General features: G+C 40.7%; 1 protein-coding gene and 1 long non-coding RNA gene across 4 annotated transcripts in view; one reads left to right on the top strand and one right to left on the bottom strand.

Annotated features, from left to right (window-relative positions):
• LOC132907241 (nuclear hormone receptor E75) overlaps positions 1 to 19,021 on the bottom strand; it is a 216,708-nt gene that overhangs the window by 83,205 nt on the left and 114,482 nt on the right. The window contains exon 1 of one of the 3 annotated variants that reach the window (XM_060960139.1): positions 1,733 to 2,508. The exons of the other annotated variants lie outside the window; for them this stretch is intronic. Coding sequence (XP_060816122.1) covers positions 1,733 to 1,889 — 157 coding nt within the window. The 5' untranslated portion in view covers positions 1,890 to 2,508. Of the gene's footprint in view, positions 1 to 1,732; positions 2,509 to 19,021 lie in introns of those variants that run through there. 3 annotated transcript variants of the gene reach the window in all.
• LOC132907274 (uncharacterized) lies at positions 961 to 1,854 on the top strand. The gene is made up of 2 exons (XR_009658137.1): positions 961 to 1,055; positions 1,501 to 1,854. It is a non-coding gene; the product is annotated as an uncharacterized LOC132907274 (long non-coding RNA).

Below are 19,021 nucleotides of genomic sequence, written 5' to 3'. Positions count from 1 at the left end.
TATTCTGAAATTTTGCATCGAATCTTACGCTAAAAGTTATAAACGTCCGAATTCGATATCCCACGCTTTGCAAATATTAGGTTGTCCCAAAACTTTCTTTCCTTTTGCAAGAAAATAATTTTTGTTTTCTATTTTTTATTAAATTATGTATAATCCAAGAATAATATTATTCAACAACAAAAAATGTTGAGCATCAATTATTTCCTTCTAAAACGAAAGAAACTTTTCGGACAATCTATTATCTTTATTGATAATTATTCAATGTTCTCAAATCTCAGAAATTTTGCATTCACTCCTATAGCAGGAGGTTGTAAACTTCTTTGTCCGTTACAACGCTACATCGTAACTTCGTAAAGAATTTTAATTAATAATTATCCAATATTCCTAAATACGAGAAATTTCATATGCGACAAAAAGAGATGTAACTTAAAGTTGAATTATAATTACAGAAACAGCTGAGGCGACGCTAAGGAAATCGAAATTGGCGCTAAATTATTGGAACGCGCGCCGCGCCGCGATCGCAATGATTTTTTTCGCGAAAAGCCAGTGAACTTGGGGAATCACCTAGTGGCGCGCACGGGGCAAACGAAACGCGAACGTTCGCAGCGCCATCGGGTGGCGATTTGACCAAGTTGGTTGATAGGTACGCATCGGTTCGTGGACACTAGGTGGCAGGTAGGCTGGCCGTGGTAGCGGGCAATGTCAATGTCAATGAGCACGTGAGCCCCGCTCGAGGAAAAATCGATACGCTTCAGTGTCAAAGCTTTTCCCGGCGAAAGAGAGGTAGCTGCATACGCGAGAACAAACCCGGGAATAACCAAAGGATAGTTTATGATGCAATGCAATTTTTACTTAGATCCTCCTCTCGACTCTTCATACACTCATAGACACTTAGGAGTTACAGCTCTGTCTAAAAAATTTCTTAACTTATTCGTCTATGAAAGAAAGCAGCCTCGTGGATGTTGATCGTAATTGGTGTTATTTCAACGTAATTGACGTTATTTCAAAGAAAGTGCCGTAGTATTTGATGATATAGAAAGAGGAGGAGCGATAAGGTTCGTTACTAAAGAGAGAACCGATTCCACAGCTGCTGATTAAAGCCACGTCTCGAATATAGGATCCCCTTTAAGAAACTTATTCCGAGAAGATTTCCGGAAATCACCGTACACATTTTCTATGTAACTAGCACACAGCATGTTGACCAACGAAAACACTACTAAACAGATATACGGAAACACATCTAATCCAAGACGTTTGTTCAACAGATATGCTGATATCCTGATTACGTAGCACGAAATAACTGGAACCTGCGCGGAGCATAATCCCACACCGAACAAAAATAACTTCATCGTACAGCATGCAATCATCTTGAACCATACTGTTCCATCACGCAACCCCTACCCCATCACATCTGTCACCCAACTCCCCCTAGCACCGAAAAACATACGCAATCAGGCGCAATCACGAAACGATTCAATTAAAATATATTGTGTTTCACAGGTGGTTTGTCATTCGAGTAAATCTCATCCTCGAATCACCATATGTAACCTTCAACCCTCCTACCCCCACCCCCGTCGTCAATAAACAAACATCAAGACATAACAAAGAACCAGTACATCCAAGTGTCACAACATGATGAACGTAACGACGAACATGAATCACAGCCGAATTGAAGTTCATGTTTCCTGTGGAAAACACAGAGAGAAAGGAGAAAATAAAGGGAGGAACGAACCTTTGACGCGTTGATGACGACTCTCGGGATTCTGCGTCTCGTTCACCGCGATGGTGGCCTCGCACACCTCTATGGGATAGAGAGGGACGATGATGTTCATGATGTTATTGACGATCACGATTTCGGGTGGATCGTCGCTCGCCACGTTCGCTGACATAGCTGTGTCGCACTAATGACAACGTGTCGGACACTGTCGGTGTGCCACAATGGTAGGCGCACCGCGTACTCTCCAGGGTTGATGTCCATGAATGGGGTGGTGGGGTTGATCGAGAGGGTGAGAGCTGAGAGCTGCGGGGATTCCGCGCACGCGCCACCGTTATACCCACGCGATCTCCGGTCCAACGAGTGACCCTTCCGTCTTTCGCGGATATCTCCGGTGCTCTTTTGTGCCCGCGCTTCCTTTGCGTAGGACTGCGATGACGCACGCGGGTCATGTTTGCGCCGGGACACTTTTACCATCCGGTTGTTTTACTGTTTTAGTTGTAATCAACTGGGGGTTGAAACTGCGACGGGAGACGCGGCTAGATATTTACAGCGCTGGCTATTTTTTCAAACCCGTGCACTCGTGTTGTCACAGGTGACTGGCTTTATGAGCGCGGAATTCGACGCGGCGCGACGTCGAGAGTGGTAAAGACAGAGGGGAGTCGGACGCGGAGTTTAAGCATTTTATGACGTTTCTCTTTGAGTTTGTCATAAGCTGTGTACGTTTCCAGTACGGTTATTATACAACTCGTGTTGTTATTTCGAGATCGAGAGTTTTTTGACGCGAATAACTTTTCTATGTGGGAATTGGTAGTGATAATAGAAACGTAGTATCTAATTATAAAACGAAGCGCAGAGTTTTGATAGAATACCGTATGTGATATTGTAAATAGTTTTTGAAACTTGTCTTTGATCTGTAGCAATATTTATCATATTTTTCTTTTTTAGCGATTTTTACGTATTTTGGTTGTTATTGAACGAGTGTATATCGACATATGCCTATCTATGTTTATGACGACCAGACGTAGACTAGTTTAATCTGCGATTGATTTGAAAATTACTTACAGCCAAGTGTGGTACAGCTAGCAGCAAAGAAAGCGAAGATTTTCACTTACCTATAACAGAAAAACATTATACCATATTAGTAATTGGAAACGATTGAACGGTTAAGAAAGAATCGAAGCCATTAATAAATAAACGAGGATGCTTAGTCCGATTTTATTGAAAGGCTTTTATCTGATTGATAAATACGTCACTTTTGTCCCAGTATTTCCGTTACACTGTCAGCCATCGCGTACAATTGAACATCGTACTTACCTTTATATTACCCGCGTACTTACAAGTGGGCCACACGACACCAATTGTCCACAAATAGACGCGTCTCATACGAAGTGAAATTTACCGATAACGCGTTTACAATGCAAACGATCATTTTTCCAATTATTTCTCGTTAGAATTCGATCTTAGACAGGAAGAGAAAACGTTATTTTTGAAAGTACATTTCTCACGACTTTCTTATAATTATCTTACTAGTCCGTTAAAGATTCTTATGTCAATTCGTGTTCTTACAAATAAAACAAAATATATTTCTAACATTATCGATATAAGTATTTTCTGTTTACTCATTACGTAATTTATAATATGCTCTAAAACTCGCAATCAAATGAATCAGTAAAAACTACGTATTGTCGCAATTATTCATACAATAGTGCGCATGAAACTGATCTCTCCCTGAACAGTTGCCCTGATTATGTGAATTCCACAAAATCCCTATCATGGAGTTAGGCCTGCGAATAAGCCTGCGAACGAGGGTCATTCGTCAGTTTACGAGATCCGAATCGTTATTCGGTTTCCCTTGTTCACCCTTCGTACCTGACCCTTTCCTCAGCTACCTGAAACCTGCCTTCAAGCTCCTCTTTTCCATTCTACCTTCTGTTCAAAATTCCCGCTAGTGGTGGCGGGCCGAAATTGGTCCTTCTGCTATCTATTAGGTGATAATGTTATCAGGAGGAATTTGCACGTCACGATACCGACCCACGAGTCGCGAATTTCCTGTCGTACCGACTCGCGGCTTGGGATTCGCGAAAGGACAGTGGCGCCTCGTCGCGGAGCGCGTTAGAACTGTTTGGCGATTGCTTTCGCGTGCAAATACACCCGCAAATTTACGAACCCTGGCTGTCCTATCGCTAACGCGTCACTGAATCCACTTTTTCCATGACGCTTTATACCACTTTTCTTTTTTCATGAAAATTCAATCTTCTAGGTTGCAATAGGAATAAAATTTGACAAGGCGCGAAATTAATTAATTAAACGAAGAGATAATAGAATTTAGATAGAGAAATTTGGATAGATGAGATAAATGTTAAATAAGAGTCAGAATCGAGAATCGGGACACTTCAGTTACACGATATATTACAGATCATTATTTCGTAAATAATTCAGCATTTTGTTTTATTAATCTGATTTGGAAGAGATTTGAATTACACGGTGTCTTATTTTACCTATTCTATTTTATCCATTTCGTTGTGTAAAGCTCTGTCTTGTCTATCTTCTCGCGCTCATTCTTCCGTTACAAGCACGTAATACCTTACACAAACTACTGCAAATTTTCTGCAGCTTGCATTAAACCAACCCAGATTCAAAATTCCTCTCTCTAGAACATTTATATTTAATACAATATAATTCGTCAGAAAAATGCCCCGGGATCGTAATTACACCTCAAACGACTCTCATCGACAAACTTGAATTAAAGGCCGACATTTCACCTTTATATTCAAATAATCCTCTCTCTTGACACCTGCATAACGAATTGCACAAAATCGTTCCTCCAACCCTGACCCAAGCGAAAAATCCCAAGCCACTTGGCGCGAAGCTGTTTGTCAGCAAGTATACATAGAAAGCTCTCATCCCTCCGTGTAACGAGCAGGGGTGCGACGAGGTGTTGGCGAGGGCGAAACGTCGAAGCGGAGCTTGAGAGACACTGTGCGCGCGGCGCCGATGTATTCTTGGATGGAATAGAATCAAGAGACGGGTGTACGTGTTGGTGCACCTTGGAAACTCACCTACCCGCCGGGTCGTTGACCGGGCGCTAAGGAAAGTGGGACGAAGCAAACAGCACTCGGCGTTAATGCGCGAAGGCCTTGAGAGATCACTGACGCATGCGTCCGCGCGGAAAGATCGAGAAAGACCATCGCGTTGGCCAGACGAGGATGGAACGTTTCGCAAAGCCAAGAGGAACAGAGAAAGACTATACAACGAAGACCAGTAAATCCGCGTCCTTTCTCTTTGATCGAGCGACACACGCGTGTGCGTGCACGAGGAAAATTGGAAAAATCACGGCGTGGCACATCTGCACGTCACCTCGTTCTTCGCTCCTCTTACTTTCCCACATACAAAGAAGAAGAAAGTTTCACCAGCCACCTTCCGCTCGCTTCGTTTTGATCGCTACGGGACACCGAGGGCCGCGCTAATTTTTAATATCGACGCCGGAAAAGTGGAGCGGCGAACGACCTGGATTTACCATTGCGATCTTTTTTCTTCCACTTTTCTTCCCCGCTACTCTGACGCGTCTCCGTATCTGCATCTCTTTCGATGCAGGCTTTTCAACCACCGGTACAGTCTCGGGGATGATTAACACGTGTCACGGGGGGAGGAAATTCGCGAAGGAAACGGTAACTCGAGGACTCGGTACGAGGACGTGACTCTTTCTTTCGTTTCCTTCTTTACTGTTCCTGTAATTCGAGTTTAATGTCGTGCCAATTACAAGGTTATTAATAACGTTATACGATAACACTACGTAAAAATATACGTACTATGTGCGAAATAATATTGGACTATTTTATCGAGCAAATACCAAATATTGACTTGCGTTCGTTACAATTTTCTGCTAGCCATTTCTTTTGGTATTGCGAAGCAGGTCCTTGTGTTCGTGATATTCTTTTGCTCTTTCTCTCGCTCTTTAATAGAGCACATGAGTTTCGCCACAGGAGCGAATTTATGTAAGTTAGTAAGCAGGGTTTACATAAGGCCTCGTGTACGCGTTAGTTTCCGCAACGCGCGCACGACCCGACCAATTTAACCGCGTTGACGTAACGATGTCAACGCACCTTTAATCTTCACCGGCCGAAATTCGGTACGCGCGACCTTAAAACCGCCTCCACCGCTGATATTTCGCTAGTCGAACCATCGTTTATTATTGAAACAGACCCGCCAGATATTCGACCACCTGAGTCTCTCTATTAGGTACGACTTGCACACTCGGGACAGACTTTGCCGTAAGTTCTGTTCATCTTAACGACCTTTGGTCTGATCTTCCTTTAATACCTTGGTGCTTAGGTTAGGCTATATATAGACCTTGTTTGTTTCAGGATCCTATGATCTTCGTTCTAGTTTTTGCTGATTCGACGTAATCGAAATGAAACTTTCTGCGATTTGGCGTTACTTCCAGTTTTATGGAATTCGCGAGGTTCAACAGTGAACGTCATAATTTTCCCGAAATTACCGATTTCGATTAAACAACGATTAGAATCAAACAAGTGCAAGTACATGTTTTATCAATCATTGTCCAATACTAAACGAGGAGCAGAAAGATTATTATTACAGGACTACAATATCAAACGAAAGTTTACACAGACTTTCAGGGTTAATTTATTTTCCCTAGATTCGATGCAATTCGAGCGAAGTTTTTCCAAATTTGTTAACGTCCGAGTCAACTCTTCTTTGCTCACCTAGATTTAAGAACCATTTACGATGATCGTGTAGAAATTCGACGATGTTCGATCAAATACCTCGAGAAATTCAAGACACTCTATTTGATATATTTAAACACGAAGAGCCACTGTTCTATATTCACTGGAATTCCCCAATTTTCATTCCAACTCCCTGTAAATTCTCTAATTTCCGTTTAAATTCCCCTCAATCTAGAACTCTCGCCTAAATATCGTCCGGATTAGACAATCCACGAAATAACGTCCGAGTCACGAATAAAGTTGGAACGAAAACGATTCGATCGAATAGCACGACGACGAAGGGACACCATGGTTGAACAGGACGACTGGACAAATGAGCCGGTTAATTGAACCGTTTAAGTCGATTTGATTCGCCGGCTGAATTGCATCAAGTGCCGGACGACGAAATAAATTCGATTGCGAAATCGGCCAGTTTGCCGGAAGTCGAACGGATCCACGGAGGCAAACCGGGACACGATGAAACGACAACACGCGGAGCACGATGATGATGTCAATCGTTTGCTGCCTCTCGGAAAGTGAAAGCACCGCGGCTTGTTTCTCTGTGTTGTAAACTTCATGGTTACAGGACGCCTCGAGCCACGTTTCGGTCGCCTCTTTCTCGCACGACCCTTTTCCAACTGACTGAAAAATTCTTCTGGATCTAACTGCATACGATCAAATGTACGCTACGAATTGAACACTCTGTGTTAGTTTCAAACTATTTTTAGCGATCTCTTAATGATAGAATCGTTTCTGTAAAAAAAAGTCTTGCAAAGAGTAAAGAGAAAATTGATCACTTTTTGATCGATGTTTAACTATCAAGTTGGAAATTTGCAGGTAAAAATTTGTGGCCGAAAGAACATGCGGTTTGACAAAGTTTATCGTTCAAAATAGAGACGAAGTTATTTCTTTCATCGAAAGAATTATTTTCCCCAGGGAAGCGAAGAGAATCGATTTGGCTTCTGATCGATAGTCGTCGTTCGTTAAACTGAAAGTTTACAGTTTGTATTTTTGGGGTTGGTTGTTGAATCAGTCGTAAAGTCCTGGAAATAAAGTCTTGTAGATAGTTTTCTATCTTCCAATACTTATTATATCCATTTTGTATTCGTCTTAGTTGTTTGTAAGGTATGTACCTGTGTCACTTTTTCACCGAGCACCAAAATCTTGTAAATCTCAGCGGATAAGCATTTTATAAATTTAGCAAAGAATCGTTTAGGAATTTCTTCGAGGATATTTGTTCCTCTTCGTATCTATAATTTCTCGTTCGCGCTTTAATATTTTCCTCATCTTCCTACAAAATCTTGGGTAATTTTTCCAACGTTACGCAGAAGCAAGTATTTTAAACATCGAAACTTCCTTTTTTTCATAATATACCTTACAAAACAAACGGCTTACACAACGATGTATTGCAGATTTCTTAAGTCGAGGTGATATAGAACGACTGGACACCTTGAAAAGTTCTACAAATTGGCGGTGTACATTTACAAAATTGCGCTAAGCAATAGAAAGCACTCGTTCGATACTTGGAACGTACCTAAGTACTCGCTTGATAAAATAACGTGGCCTGGATTGAAGGAGTTAGTAAATGATTCAACCATAGAAATATTTATAAATTTGCAGCTTACAAAATTCTGTGTACTTTAAAATTAGCTACAACTGTCAAAACTAGCAGAGCGAAAAAGCAACTTTCTCAAATCTCTGTGAATACGTCTCAGCTATGCTTTCGACAGGATCCTTTCCAGACGTTACATAAAGAAAACACTTGGTTAATTTCTTTGTCGTTCAATTTCTTACGCGACGAAAAATTCAGCGGATATTTAGCTTGAACTTTAATTCTGATTTTAATTCCAAATTACTAGACCGCGGATTACCGGACGTGAATTGTGTACAATACACCGATGTTTTGCTTTAGAGTCGACGTTAATGCAGTAAATATCTAGCGTTGACGTCACAGTACCCACGGTAAGAGTCATAAAGCAAGGGGCTAGGGAAGCAATAACGCCAAGCATAAAAAGGTATACGAAGAAGACGTGTTTTTACCGTTAACTTCAACTTCCCTTTAACCCTATCAACTTCTATAACCAGGAAATTAGAAATTAGAAAGAACCAATAAAGACAAACTAAATACAGTTATATCCATTTTGCTGTTAACGAAGGATTCGACAGGAATAGAGTAGCGCGTAAAAGAATAAATTACTGTGAAAGAAACAAACTATTATGTGGAAAACATTGACAATCTACGCAACTAATTAACTCTTCGTTCTAGTTAACCTGTTAATCCAATAGCAAACAAGTCAAATTCAAGTAGATACATCGAAACCTAAAAATGATGCGATTTGTTTCCCGTAGAGATAAAAGGGCGCGTTTTAAAATACAGAAAATCCGCAAATAAATCGATAAACATAATCCAGAAGTTTGAAAATTCGAACGATGAATTTTCCTCGTCTTCCTCGATCAACGGATTAAACACGTTGTTTGCCGGTGATCGTCGTTTCTACTAAATTTGTTAGAATCGTTAGAATAAGATAGTTTACGTTTCGTTTCAAAAATTGTCGACAATGTGAACGAAAAGAAAAGAACAGGAAAGAAAGGAAAGGAAATTACTGTCGGAGAAAAAGTACAGAAATCGCAATATAATAATATTGTGCAAGAGTTACATGTCATCTACGATGTAGTAGCATATTTCGATCAATTGCGGTTCGCAGGGCAAAATATAGAGAATTCGCGTGGCAGCCAACGTCTTAACGAATCTTCGATCTATCGAAATTCCTTTAGAGAGCGGAGCGAAGCTCGAAAGGAGATTGAATTCCTTGGACAGTGCCATTTAAACAGGCAGGTAGTGCATCGTGTACAAGCCGGTGCAGCACGCAATCACGCGCGCGGCGTTACGCAAGGGACGGAAGGCGAAACGAGTGCACGAATCGAGGGTGTGCGAGTTACGCTCGAGCGAAATGGCAGATCGATCGGCGGATAACGAAGGCACACGCAGACCAGCGAACAGAGAAAGCCCCCGCGAATGGCCAATGCGTCGTCGTTCATACTTCTCCTTTTCCTTCCATTTTTCCTTCGTCTCATATATATGTATTTTTTTTTTATCCCTCCTCAACGCCGTGGCTTATGCTATTCCTGGCCATAGCCGGGTCGTAGACCCTTAGCTCGCACCGCATTAATGAAATTCTTGCATAATACGCGAGCCACGATGAAACTATCGCGGCTTGACCGATTCCACTGACCGAATGCACGCGCGCCCCGATTGTGCAAGGTGAAAACAGTGTTTCTGCCAGCGGTGAATGTTAATCCACCAACCGGCCAATCATTTGACCAAAAGCGTCCGTAACCTGTACGTAAAGCTTCTAATCTGTATGGAAATGGGTTTGGTATCAAGCACGTTGTTGGGGAAGATGGATGGTCGATATAGATCGATGGTAATTGATATAAAGACGAATGGAAGAGAAGAGACTTTGAGAGGTGCATTATTTTTACGGTGGAAATAAAGATTAGGTACATAAATGAGTTATTAAGTTACTGAAAAATTATTAATTTTAGAAAGTTGGAAATTTAAGGTTGACTTATCTGTTGTATGAGAAAATTTGCTTAGAAACAGCCCTGATAAATTTTATAGATTTCAAATTGAAGGAAAGTGGGAATATTACAAATATCAATTGTTTTCTTTTTTATTTATCTTGAAATCTGGTCAGTATCGTTCAATAGATTGAAAAGGATCGTAAGATGTTTATGTTTCTTTTCTGCTTTCTCTGTTTTCTTTTAGTATGTTTTCTGGGAAGGTTCCTCTGAACCTTTCCAGAGCTAAATCTCTATTTAATGGAAGCTTTCATGTGAAGAGAGGAGAAATGGTTTTCTGTGAAAGTCCGTGGAATATTGCCAATAGTAGAACAGTATGTAGTTTGGAAAATGCTGTCACCTCTGACTCGCCTGTTGCATGGTTTACATCGTATAACGATAACGTCGCCATATCCGTTTCCTTGTAGAATCTACCCAATTTTCAAAAAGAAAAGACATTTTTCTAACGATATAATTGCAAATACTTATTCAAAAAAATACATCTACTCCGCGTATCTTCAGCAACGAAGAAAATCCAATAACTTTACAACAAATTATAAAAAATTATATACTGCGGCAAAGTTATACTTGTTCGCATAATAAGCAAATGACATTCTATAAAATGCAGGAGATAAAATTAAAAACACACAGGGATTATATTCATCAGATATGTACCGCGATAATCCAAAAATGACGTTTTAATAAAATACTATAGCAGCGTAATAACGATAACAGCAATCACCCAAATGAACCCTCAAAAATGCAAAGCGCCCGTTAAACCAACCAACAACGATATTCTACTATCTCTCAATAAAATATAATATTCATCGTACAAAATAAATGAAAATTAATGTTGTAATTACTACATCAATAATTAATATCGTGTAAAATGAAATCAACTACCAATTACCGTTTGAAATTGCGCGGCAAGAATAGAGAAACAAGGAAAATCTAGAAGATAAAAAAAAGGTGAAACGACGCGAGGCAAACACCATGGGTGAGCAATTTTTGAAATGCCATCGCTTCACGCGTGTTCTAATTCGGCGAAATCGATGTTACGCTAACGCATAAACAGGGAACAGGGGGTTAGAGGGTTGCTACGTCGGATCTGTGTCGCGGTTGACCGGGTTAGGGATCGTGGCGAGTTCGTTGGCCTCGCGACCCGATATACCGGCGACCCCGGGGATTTCTGGGGTCGAACGGTGGAAACAGCTAGCCCCGGTATCTTTATTACACGCCAAGATATCTGTCTTGTAAAGCGGGGAAATTTAATATAAGCCGATTTCCTCGTTACTTTTATCGCGGTGTTATTCGCCATCCTCCACCGATCTTCCAACGATCGAAACGCAATGAATTCTCGTGTAACCGTCGATAGCAACCGTAGCCACCTGGGAATTCTTCTACGGAGAACTAGGTATTTATTTCGCCTCGAAAAATCCTATCGAACCTGCTTCGAGATTCGTGAATCTTTCTTTAATCGGCTAAACTAGATTGCACTTAACGATACGATTCTTTCGTAATTTTTCTATCTTTTTGCCGGTTTTCTTGGTTTTAATTAGCACTTTGATAATAATTTTCTCGCGTTTGGCTTTCAATTTTTTACTTAATATTCGGGCTGTATACCGATTTATCGATTTCATTTATCGTTAAATTCTCGTTCGTAGTGTTTTTAAGAACAATCTGTTCTTTTAAATTTGTGCGTTTCAAATAAAAAGATTTAAGAGAAGAGTATTTTGAAACGAAATACGTATTATTATTATCATATGAAATGAAAATTTTGCTAATAAGGAAAAGATATGAAGGAGAAATATGTTAAAGAAACTTTTTAATATTTTACATATGATACCATAGAAGAATGCAATTGCAATAAGTTGCTGGTAGAGGTGCGAAGCAATGCAAAGCTAACTAAAAAGCTAATGAAAAATATGTAAAGCGGCTACGATAGAACTTTTAAAGGTAGACAAGGTAGAAAGACGTGTGTCTTTCTTTAATTTAACCATTCATCAATAAAATTTTGTCTAGCCATAATGTTGGCTATAATTTTTAACAGATACAGAACATTCATTTGTTTCTTTGATATTGCTCTTTATAAAAGTTAATTATTAATTATAGACAAGTACAAATATCAAATATTGCTCTTTATATATTGAAATGAAAAGAAGGAAGGGGCTAAAAAAAATTGTTTCTCCTAACAGCCAACGAAACGGTCAACTCCAAAAAAAAACCTACAAATTGATCTAACGATGCTTAATGCCCAAATAAACGTTTTCTACCGCGTCCTAACTGTATAAGTCCGAAGGTGATTTCGACGGAGGAAGTAAAATCTGGAAATAAAGTAACGAGGGTTGATCTCTCGCAGGTCAACCACGTGTACAAAAGAAAGAGACAGGCCAACAGCACTTATGGGACTAACAGGATGACCCTTCGTCCTTTGACATCGGGTAGAGCATGACATCCCGGTTTATTTCGGGGAAGCGTGATTCGTCATTCGAATCGACTTCGAGTGAGTCAGATTTCCTCCACTGCTTCTTCGATTCGGAAATAAACGCGATAAAAAGGCATACAGCTAAATTAGCCAAGATTCCTTTCGACTTCTTAAAATAAGTAACTACTAAGCGTAGTTGCAATTGCTGATTGCAATTTATCCGATAATACTGTCTTTCTATGCATATTCCTGTTGCAATAAAGTACAGTAAAACTTTAGACTTATCGAAAACGTTATGAATTTTCTAGACCATCAAATACATTAATCTGACGTAGGAAGTGTAAAAAGAACCATCAACGATTATTATAGAACTTCAAAAAAGCACGTTTCAAGCAAATAATTATAAATACTGATAATCTCAACTGTGGAACGAAATAATCAGGATCTGGTGACTAAACGAATCTAGAGAACAGGACATAAATCACATCCACGAGAGCGACGCCCTATCTGTGGATCAAACAACGAGCAAAAACTAAGCAGCCTGGTGAAGGGAAGAATAATCGATCTCTCTATCGAGTCTTTAATTAATGACGACTGCTCGTTCGATTTACAAAATGATAAGCAACGACATATGAATCAGATCAAAGATTTAAAAGAAATCTGATTAAGAAAAAAGACGAGGAATGTACGAAGGATATAAAAAAGGAAAGAACAAAGTAAAGAAAAAAATAGAATGATCGTGTAGCGTGTCTTGTTCGCAATTTACAGCACGTTAGTTACATCGGTGATTAACCGTTAGGCGGTAATCGCATTTGCATATTGCGCGATCGACGAGCGGCAGGACGACAAATAACGAGATGCAACGCGAAAAAATCGCGCGTTAATCGGCGATTTCTCGGTCGATCGCGACGACTTCGTCGCGGATCGACGACCGCGTCCTTCGAAGCCGGAATCCGAGCAGCAAGTGGTTCGTCGACATCAAACGAGAATAAACGGTTCTACGATACCGCCTCACTCCTATGTTCTCTTTCGTCCATTCTTTTCCTTTTTTTACTTCTATATATGTAACCAGGGAATTTTTCCTCGTCTATAGTGACATTTTACACGTGCTTGTTCATTATCGTAATGAATGGTTGTTACACATTTACCTTCCAGATTATTCGAAATTGGATCGCCTTTCTGTCGAGCTCTGATAACAGGTTTATAGTCGTTTCGGTGTATGCTCAGATTGCTGGAAGATTAAGTGGTTCGGCAGTAGCGATTGCAGCAATTGTGTGCTTTCGAAGGAGAAAATAGGAGCTTCTAAATTATACGGGGAGATTATGTTTATTTGAAGTGGAGAGAAGAAACTTCTGGCGAAAAGAAACTGAAAGTACGTGGATGGTCTTGCTGAGAGAATGTTTACAAGTATTTGTGACGCTTTTAAATCATCGTTCTTTATTTACCGAAATACCTAGGATCCTAGTTTCGAAATGAAGGAAAGATTGGAGTTTTATTTATATCGCAATGTAAAAGCTAGGGAATTCGAAAGTATCGAAAGATTGAGAGTTTTGAAAGTCGAAAATTCGAAGATTAAAAAATTCGAAATCTCGAAATACTCGACATCCGAAAGTATAGGAATCTGAATATTCAAGAATAGAAAATCCCCAAGTTGGGAAGCCATAAATCCCAACTATTCAAAGTCTCAAACGCCGTTTAACCCTGTGCAAAATCTCTCGATCCATCAGCCGTGGTTCGCCGTTTCGCCTCATACGTATGTAACGTAGAGCACTGACGCCAAAAGTGGATCACCGGAGAACGTGAACACCGCATCGCTCAGGATCTTCCTCGATCGTTGGAAGGAAAGCCGCGCGCCGTAAGTCGCATGCTGCTGCAACCGTGACGTAGAAAGTAAATTAACAGCCTCGACGAATGTGAAAGTCGCAATGCCGTTTCGCACACTTTCCACGGCGGCCGCGTGCGTTAAACCTGACGCGCGCGAGCTTTTGTAACTGGCGCGCGCGAACTGTCGCGATTTTATTGCGCAAGCGTGCGTGCGTGTTTCGCAGTTGCACCGATCGCACCGCGAGATTGTTATTAATTATAGTCGAGTCGCGATCCAAGGACGTCCCCTTATTCTCTCCAATGGTTCGTTCACCCTGATATATCCCGTTATCAGACTGCAATCACGAGGCGCTTAACTAGCCGTTATCGTTCGTTCGCGCGCCACTGCGTTACTGTTTCAGCAACCTCGTGAATGGGGAACGGGGACAGTTTACGTTACGGCAATCGTACGTGAACCTGGACGACGTGGGTCTACGCTGGATTTCTTTGAGGAATCGTTCGATATTCTTTTAGGGAGTCATCGGACGTTCGATATGTAACGATATGTCAATATTTATTGAGAAACAATATTTTCGAAGAGTACCTTGAAATATTGACGATATTATTGATCGTCCGAGGGCAACGTTACGGTGATTCATTGAATTTTTAACTTGTTGGTCTAGATTTGATACGAAGATCGCGGGGAAAGAAGATGATAGGTAGATTGCGGATGTTTGCCTACCTATTTATAGAGAATTTAGACGTGCAAAACTGCACAAACTGTACATAATATGCAAAAATATATCAAATATTGAAAGTAAAATATTCCTTGTAATATTTAATGATTGGAACCTCTGCTATCGTTTCTTCAACTGTGCTCATAAAAATGTAAATTTCCATAAATATCCGTGGGCTAACGGTAAGTATTTTTGTTAATCACTTTCCTTTTAATGTGATTTCATGATTAAAAAAAGTAACTCCTTTGGTAAAAAATGGCTAGAAGATAAAACCGACCGATGTACAGTTGTTAAAACAAACGATATTTAAAAGGATATTCATTGCGACAAGTAATATCTTTTAAATTATGAGCAGGCTTCATAGAGGAAGCATAGATGAGTTTGCAGAAGGATAATAAATCACAGTTGATACAATGTCTAAATTTATTCTAAATAATAAATATTCCTTTTAGAAAGAATTTGACGCACAAACAAACTTTATTACCGCATGTGTCATTTATTTTCATGTCTTTTTTTTATGGCGACGGCGATAAAAATTCGCAGGACAGTGAAAAGATACCGAATTCCAAAGAAACAAGTCGCGTCGCAATATGTCTTCCCCATCGTCGAAAGGAAAAATCAATGATTTACGAGACGGAAGGGTTGTCCTGGGAAATCCTTTCGTTAATGGTAAAAAAATCCAAAACGATTGCATTTTCTGCGAGACCTTAACTGTAACTATAACCCTAAAAAGACGAGGGTTTCGTCGTGCATGGTAATATTGGCCAGTAAAAAAGAAAGGGTGAAGGTTTCTCGAGGCACCAACGGTTTTAAAAAGTATCGTCGTGTCGCAAAGTCAATTCCTTTCGACAATTCTCTCGCAAACAACACGATCCTCCGGCTCGTAAACACGTACAAACAGTTAAAGGATTAGAAGTCTTGTATTTTTTCTTAAGATTCCTTCCACCCTAAAACATTTTAACCAAAATATCCACGAAGCGGATTAAGAAAAAACGTGACGAGCAGAAAAAGCAATAAAATATTTTGCGTTTTTTACTCGAAACGGACGTTGTTCTAGCATCCTCCTAATTTGGAAGTTACTGGAACGTACTTTTTACCAACCCTTTTTTTTCCTTCTTATCTTTCTCAGTTACTTTTTTTCGAGTAAGTCACAAACGATGTCGTCTTTTTTTTTTTACCAGCGAACCCAACTTCGAAAACAGAGAGAAGAAAAATGTCGAGCAACGACTGGTGAAATATTGCTCAACTAAGAGGTCCCAGTGATAGTGAAACGGTTTAATTGCTTTCTCTTCCTTTGAATTACCTACGTGCACGTTTCTTCGGTCAAGCTTTCGTAATGTTTCTTTCACGCGTTTCTTTTTGGCGTACCGACGAATTTCTGCCACGTTCGCGAACGCGTCCGTGGAATCCGGATCCTCTGTTTGGCGAATAAAGATTGCACATAAGGCACGTTTCAGCCAGCTATGCTCTACCTCGTAGAGAATGCAGGCGAGAAGTCGAAAATGAAAGTACGCATTGGAAATTTGCGTGGAATGATATATGAGCGGTCGCGTAGAATTCAAATGAATCAGAACTAAACACGCCATATTGGGCGTTCCGTTCTTCTAATTAATTGCTCAATGCGTTGTATCGAACGGAAACATAGAACGATGTAGGGATAACTTTGATTCTTCATTTTATAATTTCGTAAAATAACCGCAATTAGAATTACCTACTTAATACTTCCATTTTATGAATGAAAGCTAAATTATGAACTAAAATTGAATTTCGTTCGACACAAATCGCGTTAGGTTAACATCAAGAATCAAGCGATGAAACAAAAGTTGTGTACACGTAACGTTAAAAATAAATAGGAGAACCTATTTGATCTTCTTATATCTTTTTTAAGGTAGAATAAAAATGCTGAAAAAATATCAGAATAACTTAAGGGACAAAAGACGCAACAAAAATTTCCATAACATGACAAAAAACGTACTTTGTGTCATAGTGCCTTAAGTACTTCAATTTCTAAAGTCTCACCAAAATTGTAAAACCTAGAAGAAAGAAGAAATAGCAACAAAAATTTCGAATTCCATTTCGCAACTGCGATATCAAAACTCAGAATCCAACGTAAATTGGCCGTGTAAAATCGCCACGAAACCATAACCATTAATTTTAAATTTAATTAAAATTAGCCTTACTAGATTAGAAGCTCCAACTCAGCTATGAAACTAAAAATCTCTACGCATATCCCATAAACGTTCCTCCCGCAACAACCTAAAAAGACAGAACGAAAAAAAGAAAGGGGATGCAAAAGAGAAAGCTCTCAAGATCCCCACCCACTCCTGCGCACTATCGTCATTCGTATATCGCACACGAGGCGCGCTGACTTCAGAAAAGGTTGAATTATCGAGGTAGGAAACGTGTTCCCAGTGGTCTAATCAGGCCGAGGAAAATGCGCGCGGAAAGTGACGCTCGTCGGTGTCGGTCGTGGCGACGCGCTGGTAGGGTAGAGTGGGGAGGAAGGGTGGCAAGGGGGTGGAGGGATGGCCGAGGAGTCGCTCGGATTGCGAGCGTCGAGGTCGCGAGGTCGTTGACCGACGAGGGTGGCACTCACCCTAACTAGGCCAGCGGATCTCTCTTTCTCTTGCCCCCACCACCGCTACCTGCCATATCCCCGCCACTGTCAACTCTCTGCTCTCCCCACCACGCAAGCTCCGTCGATTCTCCTACTCGCACTCGTCCTCGCCTCCTCTTTCGGACGGTCCATGGTTCTGCTATTTTCGCGGGGGCCACTCGACACGGATATATACGGTCCGCCTACGTTTGGCGGGATAATTTACGTTATTGAGGCCGTTCCACCCTACCCCCACCACGTGGCGCGGTATGCAACTGCCGGGTGGAAAAGCGCGCCGCTTTTTCCCGCCGCGTACGCCCCCACTACCGAGCCTTTCGTATCTCCGTCGGTCCACCGCCGTATGTACCGGACTAAATTACGATAATTGCCGGATCGCCAGGAAGATCGCTTTTATCGGAGTGCATCTTTGTGAGAACTAGGCACGCGACTCCACCATGCGGCTAACGTTTCGTTGAAACGCGCAGCACGTGCCTGGGTATGCAGAGGGTGAGATTGGTGGACGAGAGAGATTTTGGAAATTGGTTTCCTGGCAGGTGCGTTGAGGTTTGCGGGGAGGATTGGTGGTGGTGAAGTTGATAGGCGAAGAGGTAGGGGAAGAGTAGGTGTTAAGGATAATATCGTTACGGCGAATGTATTAACTTTAGGAAAGACATGGAAGTTAGTACGCAGCGCATGTGGCGATTATAATAAACGTGAAGAAATAAAGTTTCTTTATAATTTGTATTTAGAAAATTTGAGCGTACGGTTGTTCCAATTAGAGTGATTACGGAAATGTCCCAAATAATTCCCAAATACATAATCCCTGAAAGCGTATCAAGCTTCTCGATCAACTTAACACATGAATTATGTATATTTTCTGCTACAGTTTTTAATGTAACAAAATACGTTAATCTTTTGCTAAAAGCGTATATTAATTCCGTGAAAAGTTCGTATTCTGCTTAATGTTAATGTTATGTAACAACACTTTCTTACAACAAATAATCTAGGAACTTTACAAAGGATACGAGTATCGAGGATAGTTAGATAGACACAAATGATATGGACTTCAAAAACAGGCTAACATCAAACGTCGTCTTAGAAACGATCTGCTTTCGTTCTTTGATCCAAAACCACCGACAATCCTCATTACAACATGGCTCTTAAAGTCTTCGTCTTTTCGATTCTTCTGTTCAAGATGCAAGTTGCGTAGTCCGCCTTGCCGCGTGCCACATTCGCGATGCCAGGTAAAAGGCTCTGCCCTGAGCTCAAAGGGGCAAACAAGCCGCGAGGACGGCAAAGGAACAATGCTCGACGCATTTCCGCGTCGCGGAGAAATTCAATCGGGACCACGATTACTCTACTTTTCGTGATTACTTGCGAAGAGAGTGGTCCGTCTCTATTCTGGCTTCCCACACTTTCAAAAGATACGCGTCTTTTGCTAGGTTCTAAGGCGAAACT

This window comes from Bombus pascuorum, chromosome 5 (genome assembly GCF_905332965.1).
Source record: "Bombus pascuorum chromosome 5, iyBomPasc1.1, whole genome shotgun sequence".
Lineage (NCBI taxonomy): Eukaryota > Metazoa > Arthropoda > Insecta > Hymenoptera > Apidae > Bombus > Bombus pascuorum.
Note: the sequence above shows the minus strand (reverse complement) of the source record. Positions and strands in the feature narration are given on the sequence as shown.